The sequence below is a fragment of the Protopterus annectens genome, chromosome 14.part0 (assembly GCF_019279795.1).
Source record: "Protopterus annectens isolate FY-2018-M chromosome 14.part0, PAN1.0, whole genome shotgun sequence".
In the NCBI taxonomy this organism is placed as follows: domain Eukaryota; kingdom Metazoa; phylum Chordata; order Ceratodontiformes; family Protopteridae; genus Protopterus; species Protopterus annectens.
The window spans coordinates 957,051,579-957,071,028 of record NC_056748.1 but is presented as its reverse complement, the minus strand read 5'-3'; the positions used below and the strand labels follow the sequence as shown (position 1 = coordinate 957,071,028).

Below are 19,450 nucleotides of genomic sequence, written 5' to 3'. Positions count from 1 at the left end.
ATAGAACTTCTATTTGTACTAAGACATGTCAAAGGAGTCCAAAGATCATAAACCCTCAGATTTCAAAAAGTGCCTTAAGTGCTCCCAAAAAATGTCAATTACTTATGGGCATAGTAATTGCGTTTATTGCCTCGGAGCCATTCACCTACAGGAAATTTGTTCTTTCTCTCGCTCCTTCAGCTCCAGATTTCTCCAAGAAAGGAAGAACAAATTAATACTGAAAGGTCTCCTTAAGCCTTCCTTCGAGGAGGATTTAGCCAGCTCTTCATCATCCTCCAAGTCTCACTCCTCAAAGAAAGAGAAGGTCAAGTCGGCAAACAGAAATTCTCCTGCACTGACTATTTTGTCTGTACCTCCTCAGAAAACTTTAAAATTGGATAAGCCTTCTACCTCTTTGTGGCTCCACTGTCCTCGGAGCCGGTCGAGGTCATCGATGTTGACACTGCAGTGTCGGCCCCTAGTCTTTCGGAGCCGACTACTGAGAAATTGCATCAGAGCCGGTCTAGAGAGCTATTGCCGGTCTCCCCAACTTTACGATCACCCATTTTACAGAGATCTAGGTCGCCTACCCTGTCATCCAGATCCTCCAAGAGCCTTTCGGAAAAGGATGTAGAGAGAGAGTAGTACTTTGACTTTTGAAGTCATCTGCTTTACCAAAATTGTTTCTGGCTCCGACCCAGTCATTTTCGGAGCCATCTAAGGCCATTCTTCCGGTTGCTATTCCTCCTCTGAGCTGTGTTGGTCCTTCGGAGCCGGAGATTTCAGTGCCACTTGTGGAACCCTCAGTTCCAGCACCCCTTGTGGCTGTCTCGGAGCCGAGTTCCACTCTGACACCTTTGGTGCCATCCTTGGTGTGTAGGAGCCAAAGCTTACCAGTTGGCCCCAACAGGGACACTTGGACCTGAACCTCTTTGGTGCCGAGCCCACCTCTCGGTGCGTCAGCTAGAGTGAGTTTGGACCCTACATCCATCTCGGATCCGATCACTTTGGAGCCAAGGGCTACCTCCGTTTCCTCAGAACTGGGGCTGTCCTTGGAGCCGAAGATGTCTGCATTCGAGATGATAAGCATGCTGTCTCGGTCGTCAGCTCCGCACAAGGGTAACAATACTCTTCCCTCTCAAGCACCAACCTCTGTTTCAGCACCAACTCTCTCTCTTGACAGCAGAGACACGCAGCCTCAGAAGCCCCCATTGGGTGACCCCCAGTCTTCTGAGACCTCCCCAGAATACCCTTCTGAGGGAGCCCCCTCAGAAGAGGAAATGCAAGAGGAAGCATGTAGACTCCCCGGATGAGTCCATTACCTCAGACGCTGACCTCTAGGAATCAGAAGGGTCCCCTAGGTTGTCCTCTGGTGATATCTCCTTTGTTAGATATCTTAGAGATCCTAAAGCAGAGAGGCAGCTGGCCCACTGTCAGCCCTTCTGATGAGGAGTTAGTGTACCTGAAGGCTTTCGGGTCTCAACCTTCAGCCTCTTGGGTGTCTCCACCTTTTGATGAGCTCCTGGGCCTAGTTGGTCGAAAGGTGTGGGAAACTCCTGATGCAGTGGAACCTGTCCCCAGAAGACCCAACAAATTTCTCTCAGCCCCCAAAGAGAAAGAGTTCTTGACCAAAGGTGTGCATGTAGATGCCATGGTGGTGGTGGCAGCCACAAAATAGGAACTAGCTGAGATTTCTACATCTGTCCAACCACCGAACTCGGAGTCTTGAACGATGGATAGATATGGGAAGTGTATCTTCTCTACATTGGCTTTTACTCTCAGATCGCTGAATTACCTCACACATTTTTCTAGGCTTCAAAGAGATCTCCTAAAGGAGCTAATAGATGCTCTCCAAGGTACATCAACTGAAGGAGTCCCTGAGAAAGTTACTGCTCAGTTGTCCACCTTAAACTCCATTGTTAACTCCTCCATGAGGCTGATCTCCTATGCAGCAGATGGCACGAGTAGGGCAGTGGGTTCAGGGGTTTCCCTTAGGAGACACACCTGGATCCACTTATGTAATTTTGCAGAGCCCTTCAAATCTACTTTTACCAATGCCCCCTTCGATGGTTCCTCTTTGTTTGGACCAAAGGTAAGAGATACACTCACCAAGTGCGAACAGGAAGGGGAAACTCTCTCTGCCATGGGAGTACGTTTTACCATCCCTTCTAGACCATACCCCAAGGGTCAGAGAGGTGGAAAAATGTGGTTCAAGAAATCCCAGAGATTTTTCCCAGATGCACAGAGTGATTCCTCCTACAGAGGCAGGGGAGGAGGAGCTAATGGTAGATGTCACCCTAGAGGCAGGGGGGGGGTCCACAAAGTCAGGGTGGCCGCGATTCCTTTCGTGGCCGTCCCTATCAGTGCTCCTGATGTGGGACCCGGCTGCGCTTCTCTGGAGCCAGTCGGGGGTCGCTTATCTTTGTATCCAGAAGCCTGACTCAACATCACCCAAGACAAGTGGGTACAAAGAATATTCACCAGAGAATACTCCATACTCTTCTTTCTTCCACCCCACACCCTCAAGAAGATCCCAGATGTTCCACCCAATCACAGGGATCAAGCAACCATAGAAGTTCAAAAGTTGCTTTCAAAGAGAGTCATCCAAACTGTCCCTGCAGACCAGATAGGATTCGGAACTTACTCCAGATTCTTTTTAGTGCCAAAATGAAAAGGGGACTGGAGGCCCATCATGGACCTCAGCAAACTAAACGAATCAGTAAAGAAGTCCAAGTTCCGAATGGTAACCCTGCAGTCTATACTCCCTCTATTAGGGAAAGACAATTGGATGTGTACCATAGACCTTCAAGGTGCGTACGACCATATCAAAATGGACAGAGCATCAAGGAGTCATCTACACTTCTGGCTGGGAGCCAGTCATTACCAATTTCATGCTGTGCCCTTTGGTCTCACCACAGCCCCCAGGGTGTTCACCAAATGCATGGCAGTAGTGACAGCTCACTTGAGACGTCATGGATTCCAAGTGTTTCCGTACCTGGACGACTGGCTCCTGCCCGCCACCACCAGGCACCTACTCCTACAAGCCAGGGATTCAACCATCCAGTTCTGTACCCAGCTAGGAATTACTCTAAATTGGGAAAAGTCTGCTTTGTCACCCTCTCAATTTGTAATTTTTATAGGAGCAGAAATAGACACAGTTGACATGATGGCTCTTCTTCCTGCAGACAGAATTCAAAATCTCAGACAACAGATATACAGCTTACTTCCTCAACAAAAGGTTAAGGCCAAGACAGTGCTGAAACTTTTAGGGACCATGGTTTCTACCATAAATCTAGTTCCGCTAGCCAGATTACATATGCAAATTCTTCAATGGCTTCTTTTTTCCCAGTCGTCTCTTCAACAACTGCCTCTGTCTCATCATATTCTCATAATGGAATCTTGCAAAAAGGATCTTCGTTAGTGGACTCAGCCTGATGAACTAACGACAGAAACACCCTTCCTTCCTCTCCAACCTGTTGCAAATGTGACCACGGATGCCTCCCAGATGGGGGGGCATTATCTATGCAGGGCTGTCCAAAGCCACATGGCAAGATCATGAGGCTCACTTGCATATCACTGTCGTAGAGATGAGAGCAGTGCTTCTAGCATTGCAAGCACTTCACGACTTTCTACCTCTAGGGATGATAGTAATCCAATCGGACAATATGTCAGTAGTATAGTATCTAAACAAGCAATGAGGAACACGATCTTACCCCCTTTGTCGAGAGGCTCTTCGTGTTTGGCAGTGGCTGATATTTTCCCAGCGCTTTCTAGTAGCAACGCATATCCCGGGGACAACCAATGTGATAGCTGACAAGCTCAGCAGGGCAATCTTGATGCCGCACGAGTGGTCTCTGGATCAGAAAGTAGCGGAACAGATTTTCCGCAAATGGGGACAGCCTTGCTGCAATCCTTTTGCCAGTCCAATCAACATCAAATGCAGCAGCTACTTCTCCCTTATCCCCCCTCTGGGGGAGTCACCGAGAGACACACTTGTTCACAATTGGCCTCCAGGACTTCTTTTGCCTTTCCCCCATTTCTGCTCATATCGAAAGTGATCCAGAAAGCAAAGTCCTTGGGAAGCAAAATAATTCTGATCACTCCTTCCTGGCCTCATCAGATTTGTTTCCCCTTTCTTGGGCCTCATCTCTTAGGTGGTCCATGGACTCTGGACCCAGCTCCAGACCTCTTGACACACGTCAGGCTCCCTTCATCCCTGCCTCCACACCCTCAACTTGACAGCGTGGCTGCTCCACTTCCAGCCCTAGTCAGGCTTCATGATTCTTCACCTGCAGTGACCCATATCCTTATGTCTTTCCACAAACCTTCCATAAGGAAGTTGTATGCTAGTAAATGGAGACAATTTTCTGTCTGGGCAAAAGAGAAAAATGTAGATCCTTACACAGCATTCATCCCCTTGGTGTTAGAATGTCTAACCGAAGTTTTCCATCAGGGATCAGCTGCTGCTACAATTAAAGTTCAACTGGCAGTGATATCAGATTTTCATTTGGGACAACATGAGCCTAATCTGATGGCTCACAGATTATGTAAAGCCTTCCTTAAAGGCACTACCTTACTGAGATCTCCCTTTCAGGAACTTGTATCTCCTTGGGATCTAAATTTCCTTCTGTCCAAACTTACTTCCCCGCCTTTTGAGCCCGCACATTTGTGTGAACTGAAGGTTCTGTCTTGGAAGACCATTTTTCTAGTAGCTATTACATTTGCTAGAAGGGTGTCAGAGTTGCAAGCACTATCAGTCAAACCTCCTTACTTGATTTTTCATAAAGACAGAGTTTCCCTTTGTGCAAACCCTTCCTTCATCCCTAAAGTTTGCTCTCAGGCTAATTTGAACCAAACTATCAAACTGCCTGTATTTTTCCTAATCATTCAAACAGTGCATAATATAAATTTCATCAACTTGATGTTCACAGACAGTTACGGTTCTACCTACATAGCACTAAGGAACTTGGAAAATCAGACCAATTGTTCGTATTCTTTTCTGAAACTAGGATAGGTCTGCCAGTCTCTAAAGTAACTCTATCTAATTGGATTTCCAACTGTTTCTCCTTTATCTGCTCTTCCAATGGGAAGAACCTTCCATTTAAAATTAAGGCTCATTCCACAAGATCCCTATCCACATCTGCTGCCTTTCAAGCCAGAGTTCCAGTTGACAGTATTTGTGCAGCAGCAACTTGGGCTACCCCTTATACCTTTATTACTCATTACAAATTGGATTTGACCTCAAGGGGTAGAGCCATCTTTGGTTCCACAGTTCTTAGGAGTATATTCCCGTGAGCCACCAGAGAAAAAGGTACTAGGGATGCTGTCCTATATGTAAGAATGAAGGCGAGAAAGGACTACAGAACATAAAGAAGTTGTATACTTACCATAACGTTCCATATTTGTAGTCCTTCTCGCCCTTCATTCTTACGAACCCACCCACCTACCCCTGTCTCTGGAGGATCTGGAGACAGGATAGTATTGCCTTTGGTGGAGTGAAGACCTTTCATCTTTGTTGTTCCTTGTGAATAACCTTTTCTGTCACTCTTATAGTCATCAGCAAACAAGATCTGGGGATTCTTACTAGTACACTATGGGATACCTACCTTGCCACAAGCCAACTAAGAGACTTTGAGCTTTGTAATCGGCCGAGTTGGAGCCGAGGATCGGCTCTGAACCCATACGTAAGACTGAAGGGCGAGATGGACTACAAACATGGAATGTTATGGTAAGTACATAACTTCTTTTTATTTCACAACATGATGGAACGAGTCCCCAAAGTAAGGAGAAATAGGTGGAGAGGGAGACATCTTAAGAAGAAATATGGACTTGAGAAAGAAAAAGAGAGTTAATATGGTGCAGTATTTATGCAAAGGCGGAAGCAAAACTAATCAATACAAAAAAGCAGCAACAAAAAATATTTGAAGAGAAATACAGGCAAAGACACCCAGATATGGAAAATGTCACAATGCAAAAAATAAGAATACAAAGGGGGAAGCAGAAAAGAGGATTAGTAATGGAGAAGTTTAAGAAATAGAATCTGAAGTCATGGATTACCTGTGAAGTGAAGGATTTAGTGTGGAAAATCCAACTCTGGTAACATCACAGCATGATGGCACAATGAATCCCAAAATTAAGGAGAAATGGGTGGAATGGGAAGCATCTGAACACTGGCCACATGAAGATACTGTGGAGCCTTCAGTAGGAAACTAGTGCAAATGTTCAGTTGCAGTTGCACAACAAGGGAAGGAGCAGGAATCAGTGTCAACTCTTGACACAGTCAAATGATATGCCAGTAAGTTCCTGTATGAAAGAGAAACAGATCACAAAGAATGCAGCTGAAGAGAATGTCACAAGAAGATGTTTTTGGAGCTTTCTGTATAATGTCCACATGAAACAAAGAATAAAGAATGTGCTCTCAGCTTAGAAGAAAATGATCTTAGGGAACAATTGCTTGATTTAATAGAGATGGACAGACATAGTAAGATCAATGAAAGAAATAGATTACAGAAAGTCAATAAGAACCAAAATATTAGAAGTCTGATAAAACAAATGTATTACGACTATTAAAAGAAATTTGTGTGATATAACAAAAGGAAAATATGATATATTTCTGTGCAGCTAAATTAATAACAGATAGTCTTACCACAAGAACACAGAGCAGTAAGGGAAAGGAAGGGACGAAATCAAGTGCCATCGTGGAAGCATCGAATAGAGGAAACTATAAAGCAATTAAGACGAGATGTGTCACTGTTAGAGGATTATATGAGAGAACAGATAAACAAAATAGAAAGATAGACTTGATAAAAGTAATACACAGTATTAGAGCAGAGTAAGATCTATTGTACACTATTGCAAATAATAAACTAAAGATATTAGCACAGGCCAAAAAAAACCTTAAAACTTAGAAGATATGCAGATAAATATAATGGAAAAGTACAAAATAAGCAATTAATTAATGACCCAAAAAGTTTTATAGAGAATTGTGAAACAAAGCAAAAGGAATAGAAACACCACCAAAAAAGTAGTAGTAAGACACATTTTGGAGAAATATCAATGAAGACAATGTGGAGTATAACAAAGATTTTGAATATATATAAGAAATAAAAGAAACAGTAAGAAGTTCAAGTGTACAGGATATGAAATGAGATGAAGCAACATCCAGAGAAACTGAAACAAAATTAAGAAAAGTTCCTTATTGGAAAGCCCCAGGCCCAAATGCAGTATCCAACTTTTGGCCGAAAGTATTAACATCTTTACATGAAAATTTAACCTTTTGCTCAGCTGTTGTAGGATTATCTTTTTCTATCGTTTTTAACTCTGCCTTTGATGTTGCCATCTCCGTTCTTGGCTACCTCTGTGACACAGTGAATATCTATTTGAACATTTTTTTTCCTTTACTGCTGCATCTAGCTCATCCTGCTTCCACCACCTTAATCAGGACCATACCTCTCAGCCATACCGAATTACTCGGTAAAAACGGAGTTTTGGGGTCCAAATGAAGGGGTGCCACGATTTCCGAGTGACACCCCTTCATTTCCGATTTTTTTCATTTTTTTTTTTAAGTTTTTGAATTACCGTACATTCGGAGCTGATGTCATCACGTGCGCGATGACGTCAGCTCCGTCAGGGCTACCAGCCAGTTGGAATTGAGCTAAAGGAGCTCATGTTGTAATTTCCGGCTGGTCTAGCTCAAATGCAAGCGGGAAGTCTCACTCACGATTACAGGGAAATGTATTACAGCAGCCACTCCAGCTCTCGCTATTCGCAGCTTTGGTTGGATTTATTAGCTCTGCAGGCCGTTGGAAGTCAGCAGCACTTTGGATTTAGCTCTGCCGTTCGGGATGGGTTACAGAAACAAGGAAGTCAGCAGCACAGCACACTCGTTTGTATCCAGGTTTGGCTTAACATGTGTGTGTGTGTGTGTGTGTGTGTGTGTGTGTGTGTGTGTTATTTAGATGCACTGGGGCCATAAAATTTGTATGCAAAATACATGAAGGAACCGACATAAGCAAGTGTTTTACAACAATGAACAACATAATTTAGCACATTGCTCTTGTATACTAGAGTGAGGAAGCAAATTAGTGATTCACATGCTCTCTATATGCTGATGGTATCTGTGTGCATAAGCATGTCTGATAAGCCTGCTGTAGTTCTTGTTGTTGTGTAATACTGTAACTGTACCTTAGGATCGATGCTGCCATGACTAAAAGCTTTAAGAGGTCTGCTCGGCGGTTTGGTAGTGAATGATTCTACTATTTCCAGAGATGTATCAGCGCCCCATTCCTCCATATCTTGTTCAGTGTCTTTCACCTCCTGTATAGAAGGCAGAAGGGTAGTGGGGTCTCTTGACAGTTTTTTAGTTAGCACCATGGCATGCTTATTAAAAGAAAAGGACTACCCACAGGCTGCTAAACTGCAACAAGCCTTGCAATAATTACACCATTACTATTTTTTGTTCTTATACAAATGTGAAAATAAACTCCAAGTTGCATACAGACTTATGCAGCTTTCAAACAATACTATCTATTGAACATTAACGACGATAAGTGAACAGAAAGAACAGTTAGACTTTAAACTTTGATGACTATTCTAAATCAAAGTATATAAATCACTTCAGTCTTCTCATGTTCCCTTAATTTTAGCAATTGACCTGTGTGAGCCTATGTGCTCTGCTCTGGGGTGACACATTAGTACCGCGGCCGCCTCTTATTTGATCAATATGGCAATGGACAAATGATTGTGCAATGTAAAAGGTGGCACTGATTTCACAGTCAAAGTACTTCTGAGCTGGAATGTTTCCTCCTTGTCCTTGTGACTGTTGACACTTTTCTGACTGATTACTTTCTGAACTAGTTATGTTACCACCAGTGTGTGTGTGTGTGTGTGTGTGTGTGTGTGTGTGTGTGTGTGTGTGTGTGAGAAAATGCCACACCTGGTGACTAGAGGTATTTCAGCTAAATAAAGCCTAAAGTCCCTAGACACCACCATTTCTCAGCCTTGTCCAGATTTGTTGTGCTAAGAGTTGAGAAGAGCTATGATGGGAAGTGAGAAGTGAATTTGTATTCCGCATTATTGGCTTTGTTTGTCCAGGTTTTTTGTGCTATGATGTTGAGAGCTATGGTGAGAAATGAGAACTGAATTCACTAAATGATAGCCATTAAGTTTCAGTCTTCCTATATTTTAGGAAACTGCTGATTTGGAATAGTGGTATGTTGCTCTGACTGTAGTGCACAGGGTCCTGGGTTCGTGACATGCATGGTGGTAACAACATTTTATTCTAGCAACTTTCCAAAATTATACAAGCAATGTTTAAAATGTGTCCCTGGTTTTTGACCCCCCCCCCCCAAAAAAAAAAAAACTGAACTTGAAAATAAGTGTGCGAGAAGCTGTGCAAGATGCCTATGGCTTACACTACTGTCATTCTATTTATAGTGTGGGTGTGAAAGTAGACTGTTATGATGGAAATGTTCTGAATTGGGCAGTTTTGTCATTATTGGTTCATGCATTTGTTTCATTGCCTACAGTACAGCCTACTGGAAAAATGTTAAAACAATAAATTGAAAATGTGCTCTAACAAGTGTGTTGAATTATATACAATGAATATAACTTAATAAAGTCCGGAAAGTGTAACAAAGAAAAGAACACATATGTTTCTTCTTTTGTGTGTAAGGGGCCAATGATTTGAAAACAGCACAAAGGTAATCTTTATTCTCCACTGGCCAGATGCATTTTCTTTGGCTGTGGTGTGGGTTTCAATGTTATTTCAATGCATGTGCGTTTCAAGGGCAGAGAAGTTTTAATGCCAAGTCCATTTTCATTGAGATAGTATTGCTTTGTTTAGCAGATGTCAAAATAAAATCCAAATAATCATTGTAGAAGTAAAGCAGTATGCACACATGAGTGTTTATGGTAAATGGGGTGAAATCACCAGGTAATGGGACACTGGAATGGCTGCAGGTGGTGTTGCCTTATTTTGGTTGTCTATCTTCAGTTTGCGTTTGAAAGTTTATCTCACAATTCCACCGGAGTGGGCGGCGTTACGTAATTATGTATGCAAATCAGATGTTAATCAGCGTACAGATTTGTACCTATTTTTCATGGGCCTTGTCCAGATTTTTGATGTTTCCAGGTTGAGAGGTATGATCAGGACTACCTCAACAGTGATCTTCCTTGACTCCATTTGGCAGATATGTTGTTTCATCCAGATTTGCTTCTGTGAGAGTTTCAAAGGAAACATAAGATGAGGGTGTCTGATGTATCAGTGTATTACTCAGATAAGCAGGCAGTATCAGCAGTAGGGCAGCACTACTTAAAATGTCAGCAATAATTACATATTTGTGAAATAACATACTGTAAGTAAAATTTAGTGACCACAGTGGCTTAGTAGTTACTGTTACTGCTCCACTATGCTCCACTATGCTCGATGCCCAAGTTCTAATCCAAGCTGGTGTGCCTTATGTGAAGTCCCTGTGCCCCTCCTTGTGTCAGCATGTTTTTTTTTCATCTGCTGCAGTTTCCTCCCATATCCCAAAGGTATGATGTAGGAACATATATATGTGTTCTGTGACTCATTGGCTTCCTATCTAGGACTAGTTTCTATTAATTGTACCCACGGAGAGCCAGGATGGTCTGTGGCTCCCATGTAACCCTGAAATGGATAAAAATGGATGTTGTCAAATGAATTAATGAATGAAAGTTCTAAAAAGAAGACATTACCTCTTATTGCAGTTTTTTTATATATCTGCATAGGTGCACGACTGATCTCATTGAATAAAACCAGCCTAGAAGGAGTGACCTTTGAATGTGCAGCCCATATATTACAAAGTGCACCAGAAGAAGTGGAGCTAATCATTTCACAGCCAAAAAGTAGGTGAATGTTTTGTTGTACATAATATGCTCTCACTGTGTCACTCCTGCTGACTGAGACTCATTGGAATAAGGAAAGCTCTGTTGAGACATTAAAGTCAATTTACTTAGAAATTGATACTTCTATTTTCAAAAATAAAAGATAATAAATTTGTGTTACCGAGCTTATCACATCAGACAAAGTTACAGATTTCACTGTGGTTGTGTGTGTGTATATAAACATGATGCTTGTTTGTGCATATAAAGGAAAAGTTCAAAATAAGCAATTCATTTGGCAGATACATAGATATAAATATGTGGATGTACTTCTAAACTTTGAAGTACAAAAATCTTGAATGACTAATGCTCAATCCTGAAAGACTGAAAGCCAGAATAATGGAAAAAAAAACCACTTATGATTTCTCAGAGGGACATGTCCACCTGCACCCCCCATGCCCCTTGCTAATTATGTATACCAACTCCAAACTCACGCTAAAGTGGGGAAGGGGCAAATTTCCCAGTCCCCACTGTGCACAATGTTGCATGGACTTAACACCAGCAGAAGCGATCAAATGAGTTTCTATCACTTCTGCCAGTGTTAAAACACGTTTGAGATTAAGTTGGAGTGATTCTATCTCAGTATGTGTGTGTATTTTATATATATATATATATATATATATATATATATATATATATATATATATATATATATATATATGTATATGGAGAGACACACACACACACACACACACACACACACAAAATGTTTTGTGAATTGCACTCTTTGGCAGGAATTCAATAAGTTGTTATTCATGGTCCAACAGTACATGTTCATGAGTTACAGTAGACCGGACGGTTCCTTGTAGCTGCATGTGCCATGATTTAATTAACATGATTCCATTGATACTCTGAAACAAATGATTTTATGCAACATGAAAAACTACAATATATATGCATATGTTTGTGCATGTATAAAGATGTAAATTTTGTATGCAAAGACTTGCATATTATGTTTTTGTTTGTAGCCTGTATACTCTTACTATATATTCCTGTTGTTATTTGCCATGCAGAACTTGTATAGTATGTTTGCGAAGCCAGGGCCTCCACTGAAAAGGGGTTCTCATGCCTGCCCAGTTTGACAATCCAGTTAACAAATGCAAATTAAATAAAAATAAATATAGCCTCTGCCTCATTTAGTGTAAAACTAGTAATAGGGCTATTATGAAGTACTGTTTCAGAGGAAGTAAATTTAGCCTCAGTTAGTGTAATGCACAGTAATTCTCAAGACTCTTGTACTCGTAGTCTCTGTAACATACTATAATGTTGTACTCATTTTCCAGGGCTCCGTCCCGCAAGCATTTTCACAGAATGAACCCAGTATTTTTTATTTATCTGGGATCCTCCTACCCTTCCTTGTAATATACATAGTAATGATCTTTATCTAGGTCCTAAATTCAAAAGATCTGCTTCAGATTCAGAGGTGCCTTTCACCCCACCGCCAAGATGTTAAGTAGTTTATTTTGTAGTTGTATCCACCAATTCCCATGTAGTAGAATGCCGGGTTTATTTCCAAAGGCACACACACGTCCTTCTGCCTCCCATAGGATTTTGTGCTTGCTGCCTAGGGACAGGCACCTCCTGTCCCTTGTCCTAATGTACTACTTATTCTCCATCCTTGTGCTGATGTATTAATGTCATTGTCCATTGATAACCTCACCTCATTTAAGCTTAAAATGATGTTCAGTGTTCAATGGGGACCATTCATCTCTTGTATAAATAACAGGTTGTTCATTGCTCATGCCCTTTTCATTTCCCAGAACATGTGTTACTGTTTTTGTTACCCAGATGAATTAATGTGTCGTGCCACTGCTAAACATGGTGTACTAGACCTGTTTTTGCATATCCTGCTTATGAGATCATTTAAATCATTTTTGCATTCTGCCTTTCAGTTATACTGTATGAACTTGGTATAAAAGCTGTACAAATATGCAGAAACACAGCCGGGGCAGGAAACCCAGTGAAAAGTAGGGAAAGTGGGTCTCAATAAAAGAAGGTACATGCTATCTTTGTTGTAGTACCACATATGGACAAATTAGGGCATTGTGCTCTGAAGTGAGAGTGTTGGTTCCCTATTGAAATGTTAACACTCATAATGCCTAGTGCCAATCCCCCCAACACGCACTCAAAATTCAGGAGAAGAGTGAATATTGACCATTACTCCTCTCCCATTAACTTTTTTTTGTGTGTGTTTGTGGAGTGGCAAACTGCCCATGTCCCTTGAACTTTTATACATCACTAACTTCTCGATTGCCATACCTCAGAGAAAAGGGAATATTCCTAGATATGTCCGTCTCGGACTTAGTATATGTCAGCCCATTTTGCAGCCATTCAGTCTCAGCATTGTAGGACTCTGGGAAAGCTGGTCCTAATATTTCAAATGGTTAGTAAATGTATCTATAAGTTATCTATGGCCTGTAGCTGGCATAATAGGCAACTAAGACCAAATGAGAGGTGGTGTATGCCATAATTTAATGGGATATATCTGGCTGAAGTGGTTGCTTGTGCCACAGCTGAGTAGTCTGATATAATTTCTTTTTTCCAAAACATTTTAATTTTTTTATATAATTTTTTGGCATCCTTCCTGATACAGAACATAACTGTGATCATAGGAACGTAATGCGTGCCATAATCCTACGGCATACAGCTGACACGTGGTGTTGCTGGGGCCTTAGGAGAGGTTAGTGTTGTACAGCTGATATGAGAGGCTGCTAGACACACTGTAGAGTACCGTATGCCATAATGTTAAGATACACTGCTACCACAGAACAGTGCTGTATGCTGGGCCACAGGAGAGTTTATGGTGTACAGCTGACATAAAAGGCCAGAAGAAAGTACCTTATGACATAATTTTATGAACTGCTACTGGCCCCGGTGACTCTTAGTCTTAATTTTAGTTTGGACAGTAGCAATGAGCATGACATTGTGAGATGTTTATTCATATTCGGCTATGCTTTGCTTTCTGTAGTTTGCAAATAGATATAAATGATTAAGTATAAATGATTTATACATTCTTGCTTAAGAGTAAGATGTGAATTGTATGAGTCAGGTAGTTCCATCCTTCAGGAGCTATTATGAAAGCAGTAAGACATAGATGTCAAACATGATTTGCTCTACACCAGAAATGTTCATGACTCTCATGTACTGTCTGACATGTTAAAGGTACTGTCTTGGTAGCCATGGCATAACACAGAGCACTGCTTTTGTTGATTTTTCATTCTATTCTTTTCAGGCTGTATAACTCTGTTTGCTTATTGACTTACTAATTAAATTGTTTACATAATAGTGAGACACACTGTTCCATACATGCCTCTTTTTAGGAAAGAGTACAGGTCAGAGCATTCTACGAAATGCTAATATAATCAAGCAGAGCAGAGACTGAACAGGGTAGGAAGAGTGCATGTCTCAAGTGACATTATATATTCACTAGCAGTAGTACTCTTCCCAGTAGACTAGACTATCTCAAATTAATGTCTTAAAATTCCTTATTGTTTAACAGTCACATTTCAACAGCATGTGTTCTAGTGAAATGACAGCTCTCAATTCTGCCTCATGCTGTGGCCAGTACAGCTAGCCTTGCTTAAGGATAACATGCAATCATTGGGCTTGTTTTATAAACATTTACTGCTTTGCAGCACCAGAGTAAGGAGCTGCATGTGGAGTTTGCTAAGATGATCTTTAAAATCCAGCAGAGAAGGCGGAGTTCAAACTCAACCAAACTGAGTTGTGCTGTAAGGCTGAGGAATTACAGTGATACAGAGTAAATAGCAGTGGTAATGGCCATATCTCTCAACCTGTCAGAGCAAGAAATCTGGACAAAGCCGGAAATAATGGGAGAACAAAGGGTTAAAAATAGATAGGTTTTAAATATTGCTCCTATAAACTTACAAAGTTGCTAAAATGACAGGTTTTGCATTATTATGCATTTTCTGAAGGATATGAAGTCTGAAACTCAAATGTTTGTCATTATTTTGTATTATTTAGTGACTTAAATCCTCAGTGATTTACCAGAAAAACAAATTTTATCAGGAACAGACCAAAATTATGAGGCAGAATTCTGGACAATTGTGAGATATGGTCATGACAGTTGACTAAAAGGCAGAGCGCATGCACGTAAAACAAGGAAAACCATGAAGGAGTTGTATGTGACTTCATATCACTGCATATTTGATGAGCATGTCGTTTGCCTAAAATAGTGACTGATAGAAATGTCTACAGCATGAAAAAGAAGTTGCATGGAGAACAAGATTATGAACAGTGCAAAAGACACAGCTAAAAAAAATCTGGATAACCAGGCATAACTCCTCAGTCACAGTATGCTTATACCAGAAATGTTGTTGCTCTGTCAGAAATAGTGACAGACTCATGGCCAGCAACATGAAATACATATTCAGAATTAAATAATGTGCACACCAGCCACTCAAACAGTATCTAACCTAGGATAGTTGTGTGCATACGGCAGTGATTTCTGCCTCCCAGAGTAGTACTAACAGAGATATTGCCAGTTACTAACTGGTGCTACTACTTTCTCAGTGTTCTGTGTAAACTGGGCATTTATGTACACATGTAGATGCAGTGTTGAGCACTGATATCAGCAAAGACATGGGCCCCGGGATTCATGAACCTTGCGCCAGGCGCCCGCATAGCGTCGGCGTTATAAAGCCAAATATGGCCACCGAGCGATTCAGGTATGAATCAATCCCACGTGCACTACCGGCGCGCGGACCGCCGCCCGGCGAGGTATGCTAATCACACTGTGCGCGGTATTGCACCATGCAAATGAAGGCAAATAGCGATCCACGGTTGGGCAGGCGTAAGCACGGCAATGTAAACCAAAAACGGTTTACATTTACCCAAACATGACCAAGGAGTAATGGAAGGCTGTCAACGTCAGGTATCATACAGGTGCAATATGCCAATGGCGAAAGGCACAGAGAATGTCCAAAGAAAACATGCACAAACTGTAAATAATGACATAAATGTTATGTATGCAGAAACCACAGCAGAACACCCGGATATGTGCACAGAAGGTGCAAAACAATGAAATAATATGAGAATGTCCTAAAAGAGCAGTATAATACACATCAGCTGCACAGCCACCACACACCATAGTATGTATGGAAAGCCTCAACCCCAGCGCAAGGGTTGTCAAGGAGTGGCGGCAGTGTTCGGCGCCAGAACCATGTATTAGCAGTCAATGCCATGCAAATGAGGCAGATAATAGTGAATCGCAAAACCGCGCGTGTAAGGATGGAGCAACGGCGAGCGGTAGTACACCGAGGAGTGGCCTACACGGGATACATGTCAATCGCAGAGGGTGTGCCACTGTAGGAGGAAGCACATTGGAGGCCAGCAAACATGGGCTGTACAATGCACATCACAGCAGCAGGATCGTGTGAGGAAATAGATGCGCTGAGAGTACATAATGCCCGCATAGATGCATGTGCACGAGGATGACTACGTTCCCCAACCCAGTCATGTGACGGCCTCCCGTCAACAACCACGGATATAGGAAGGTAATGCGGAGAATATGAGGAAATGCGGAAGCAGTGTAATTGGAGCTGCAATGAGCAATCAACACCAATCAATCCACAAAGGGCAAACCGCGGCAGTTGGCAACTCTGCATGCAGACTCCTGCAAACGGGAAAGGGAGGCATAGGAATGCAAAGATAGTAGGGATGTAGTAGAAATGCAAAGAGCAAAGAACCGAAATAGCACAGCCAAGTACAGAGGTAGCATAACGGCGGCGGCAGACAAAATGCATCATATGCCATGTGCCTGCAGGATGCACTGCAGGCAATAGAAGGTGCAACGTGCAGAAACAGTAATGTAAGATGCAAAGCTAAGCCAATGCAGGCAACTGTAATGTAACACTAAAGGCAATACCGTTGCAGTTGCAACGGTAAAACACCGAAGATAATCCACAGATACGGCTGCACAGACACACCCAATGACATCACCGGGTATACAGCACAACAGTATAAAGTGTGAATGCACACAGCGCGATTTCCCAAACGCCGCACCGTAGGGTGTAAACACACGGGGAACTTTTAATATGTATATGTTGGGTGCCGCCGTGGCCGTGATGCATAGGTATGTGTCAGAGACAGACGGAGTTGCGGAGGAGGGTGCCGACAACCACCGTAGGCCTCATAGGAGAAGGAGAGTGTTCAGACCAAGGGTGACCTACCAGGGGCTGCAAGACCTGGAGATAGTAGAGCACTACAGGGTGGACAGGGACACGTTACAGCAAATAGTGGAGCTGTGCCGGCCACACCTGAGAACAAGAGACAACAGAGGGGAGCCCATCCCAGTGGACACAAAGGTATGTGTGAGCTTGCGAATACTGGCTACAGGTACCTTTCAAAGGCCAGCCGGGGATATAATGGGTATCTCACAGGCATCAGCATCCAGGGTACTACACCAGTTCCTGGATGCCATGTTACGACATGCCCATGAGTATATAAACTTCCCCAGATCTCAGGAGGAGTTGGCTAGCAATATGCGCCACTTCCACCGTGTGGCACAATACCCCGAGGTACTGGGTGCGATAGACTGTACCCACATAGAAATCAAGTCACCGCCGGGAGCAGGGTAGACGCTACATAAACTGCAAGGGATACCCTCCATCAATTGCCAGGTCGGTGCAATGCGCAGGGCATTATCATGGATGTGGGTGCTGGCAGCCCTGGAAGCTACCACGATTCCCATATCTGGCATGCCTCACAGCTGTATCAGGTATTCGCCAGGGGGGACATGACAGAAGGTCACCATGTGGGCGATGCTGGCTATGCACTGGAGCCGTGGATGATGACACCCATCAGAAATGCACACACGCACATGCAAGAACGCCATAATGAGGCACATGCAAAAACCAGAATAATCATAGAACGTGTGTTTGGGATGTTGAAATCACGGTTCCGGTGCTTGGATACATCCGGTGGAGCCTTGCAGTACTCTCCAGGCACATGTGCCCACATATTCATAGTATGTTGTATGCTACACAATATGATTCTGCGGAAACAGCTGCTGCAGGGACATAATGGTGTAGGGCCACCAAGCCCGCCACAACTGCCAAGGCAAGCACAGCCACGGGGCGTCAGCGCCATGAACACACTGTGCCAGCCCCAGTAGGTAGACGTGAGGCATACCCTAATATGCCTACGCCTGGCAAAGAGAGAACGATAGCACATACTTTGACAGCGAGGCCCCATGGACTGACACCTCCTTACCTGCACACACAGTGAAATGGACGCCACACAAACATGTCCGCCCGTAATGTGTACCGTATGGGCGGACCTATGTGTGACTCCAACAAAGGCACCACCCAAACACTGCACACCCAATAGCCAGCAGAGCATGGAACGCCAACACCTCAACCGACGCCGGTTCTACAGCAGACGGCGAGTCAGATGCTGCCACTATCGCCGCAAGTCGACTACATATGTACTTATGTGCATACACAGATACGGAAATAGATATCAGTAGACACGTAGAAATATATGTACACATACACAGATATAAAGTACAACAGGTTAATATGGAACCCAGGGATGCAAGTTTACAGATAAGTAAGATGCGAAATCTCCACATAGTAAACATAGTGAACGACAACCCGATCATCTGGGAGGGTGGGCAGAGCAGGGAACGCCAGCCATGGAAATGTCAACCTGCATCAATACATATCCGCGGGTCGGGATGATCGCCAGGCCATGGTACAGTAACGGGATATGTGCGTGTCATATCCATAGGATATGAGTGCTGAGGTACACACCACCGCGGCGCGCCAACGAGGTACTGTGTGCAACCGTCGCGAAAGCGCAATCATACCTGTCAAGTGTATGCCATTATGAGGAACGACTCATTTGGGGTCTGAAACAGTTCATGTTCCTCGCAGTTCCTCAAAGTTCCACATTGAAATAGTCTGTCACACATTCATTGTTAGGAATGTATTTAAATGAAATCCTGGTAAATAGAAATTAATCATAGTAATTCATTAAAGGTTCTTCTTTGTAAGTAAATCAGCATATTTTAACCATCCTATGACCTTCTTAGCTGAAGTTGTTAGTAAGCCATTGGTATGTGTTCCACAGTTTGCCCATTTGTTCCACATTATGAATGTGTGTGTTCCTCATTTTGGAAATGGAAGGTTGAGAGCTATGGCGGCAATATGTGTATGTGTGAGGTGAGGTTGTCGTGTGTTCCGCTGTGTGTGTGTAATGTGTGTGCCACTGTAAAATGTGTATGTAGGTGACATGTCACAGGCGGAGTGTAATAACATGGGAACCTGTAAACTACAGGAACCATAGGCGTATGTACAGCAGTACCCACAAAGTAGTACTGACATCTCCTCAGTGGCTAGGCACGTGGCGACGTAAAACGATGCAAAGCAGAAATGTCCCAGAATGTACCACAGGACCATAGCCAACAGGAGATGCAAAGGACGATGTACAAACCATGACCGTATGTATGGCGGCCATATGGTAGACTCAACACGATACGCCGGCAACGCGTTACACAGCATCAGGCATGTACGGCGAAAATACGAATGTGCTATCCCGGCAC

At 42.9% G+C, this 19,450-nt stretch overlaps 1 protein-coding gene across 1 annotated transcript in view; it reads left to right on the top strand.

Annotated features, from left to right (window-relative positions):
* Positions 1–19,450, top strand: part of LOC122789363 (tyrosine-protein phosphatase non-receptor type 13-like) — a 2,815,362-nt gene that overhangs the window by 1,065,560 nt on the left and 1,730,352 nt on the right. The window contains exon 19 of the mRNA XM_044056752.1: positions 10,732–10,848. Coding sequence (XP_043912687.1) covers positions 10,732–10,848 — 117 coding nt within the window. The remainder of the gene's footprint in view (positions 1–10,731; positions 10,849–19,450) is intronic.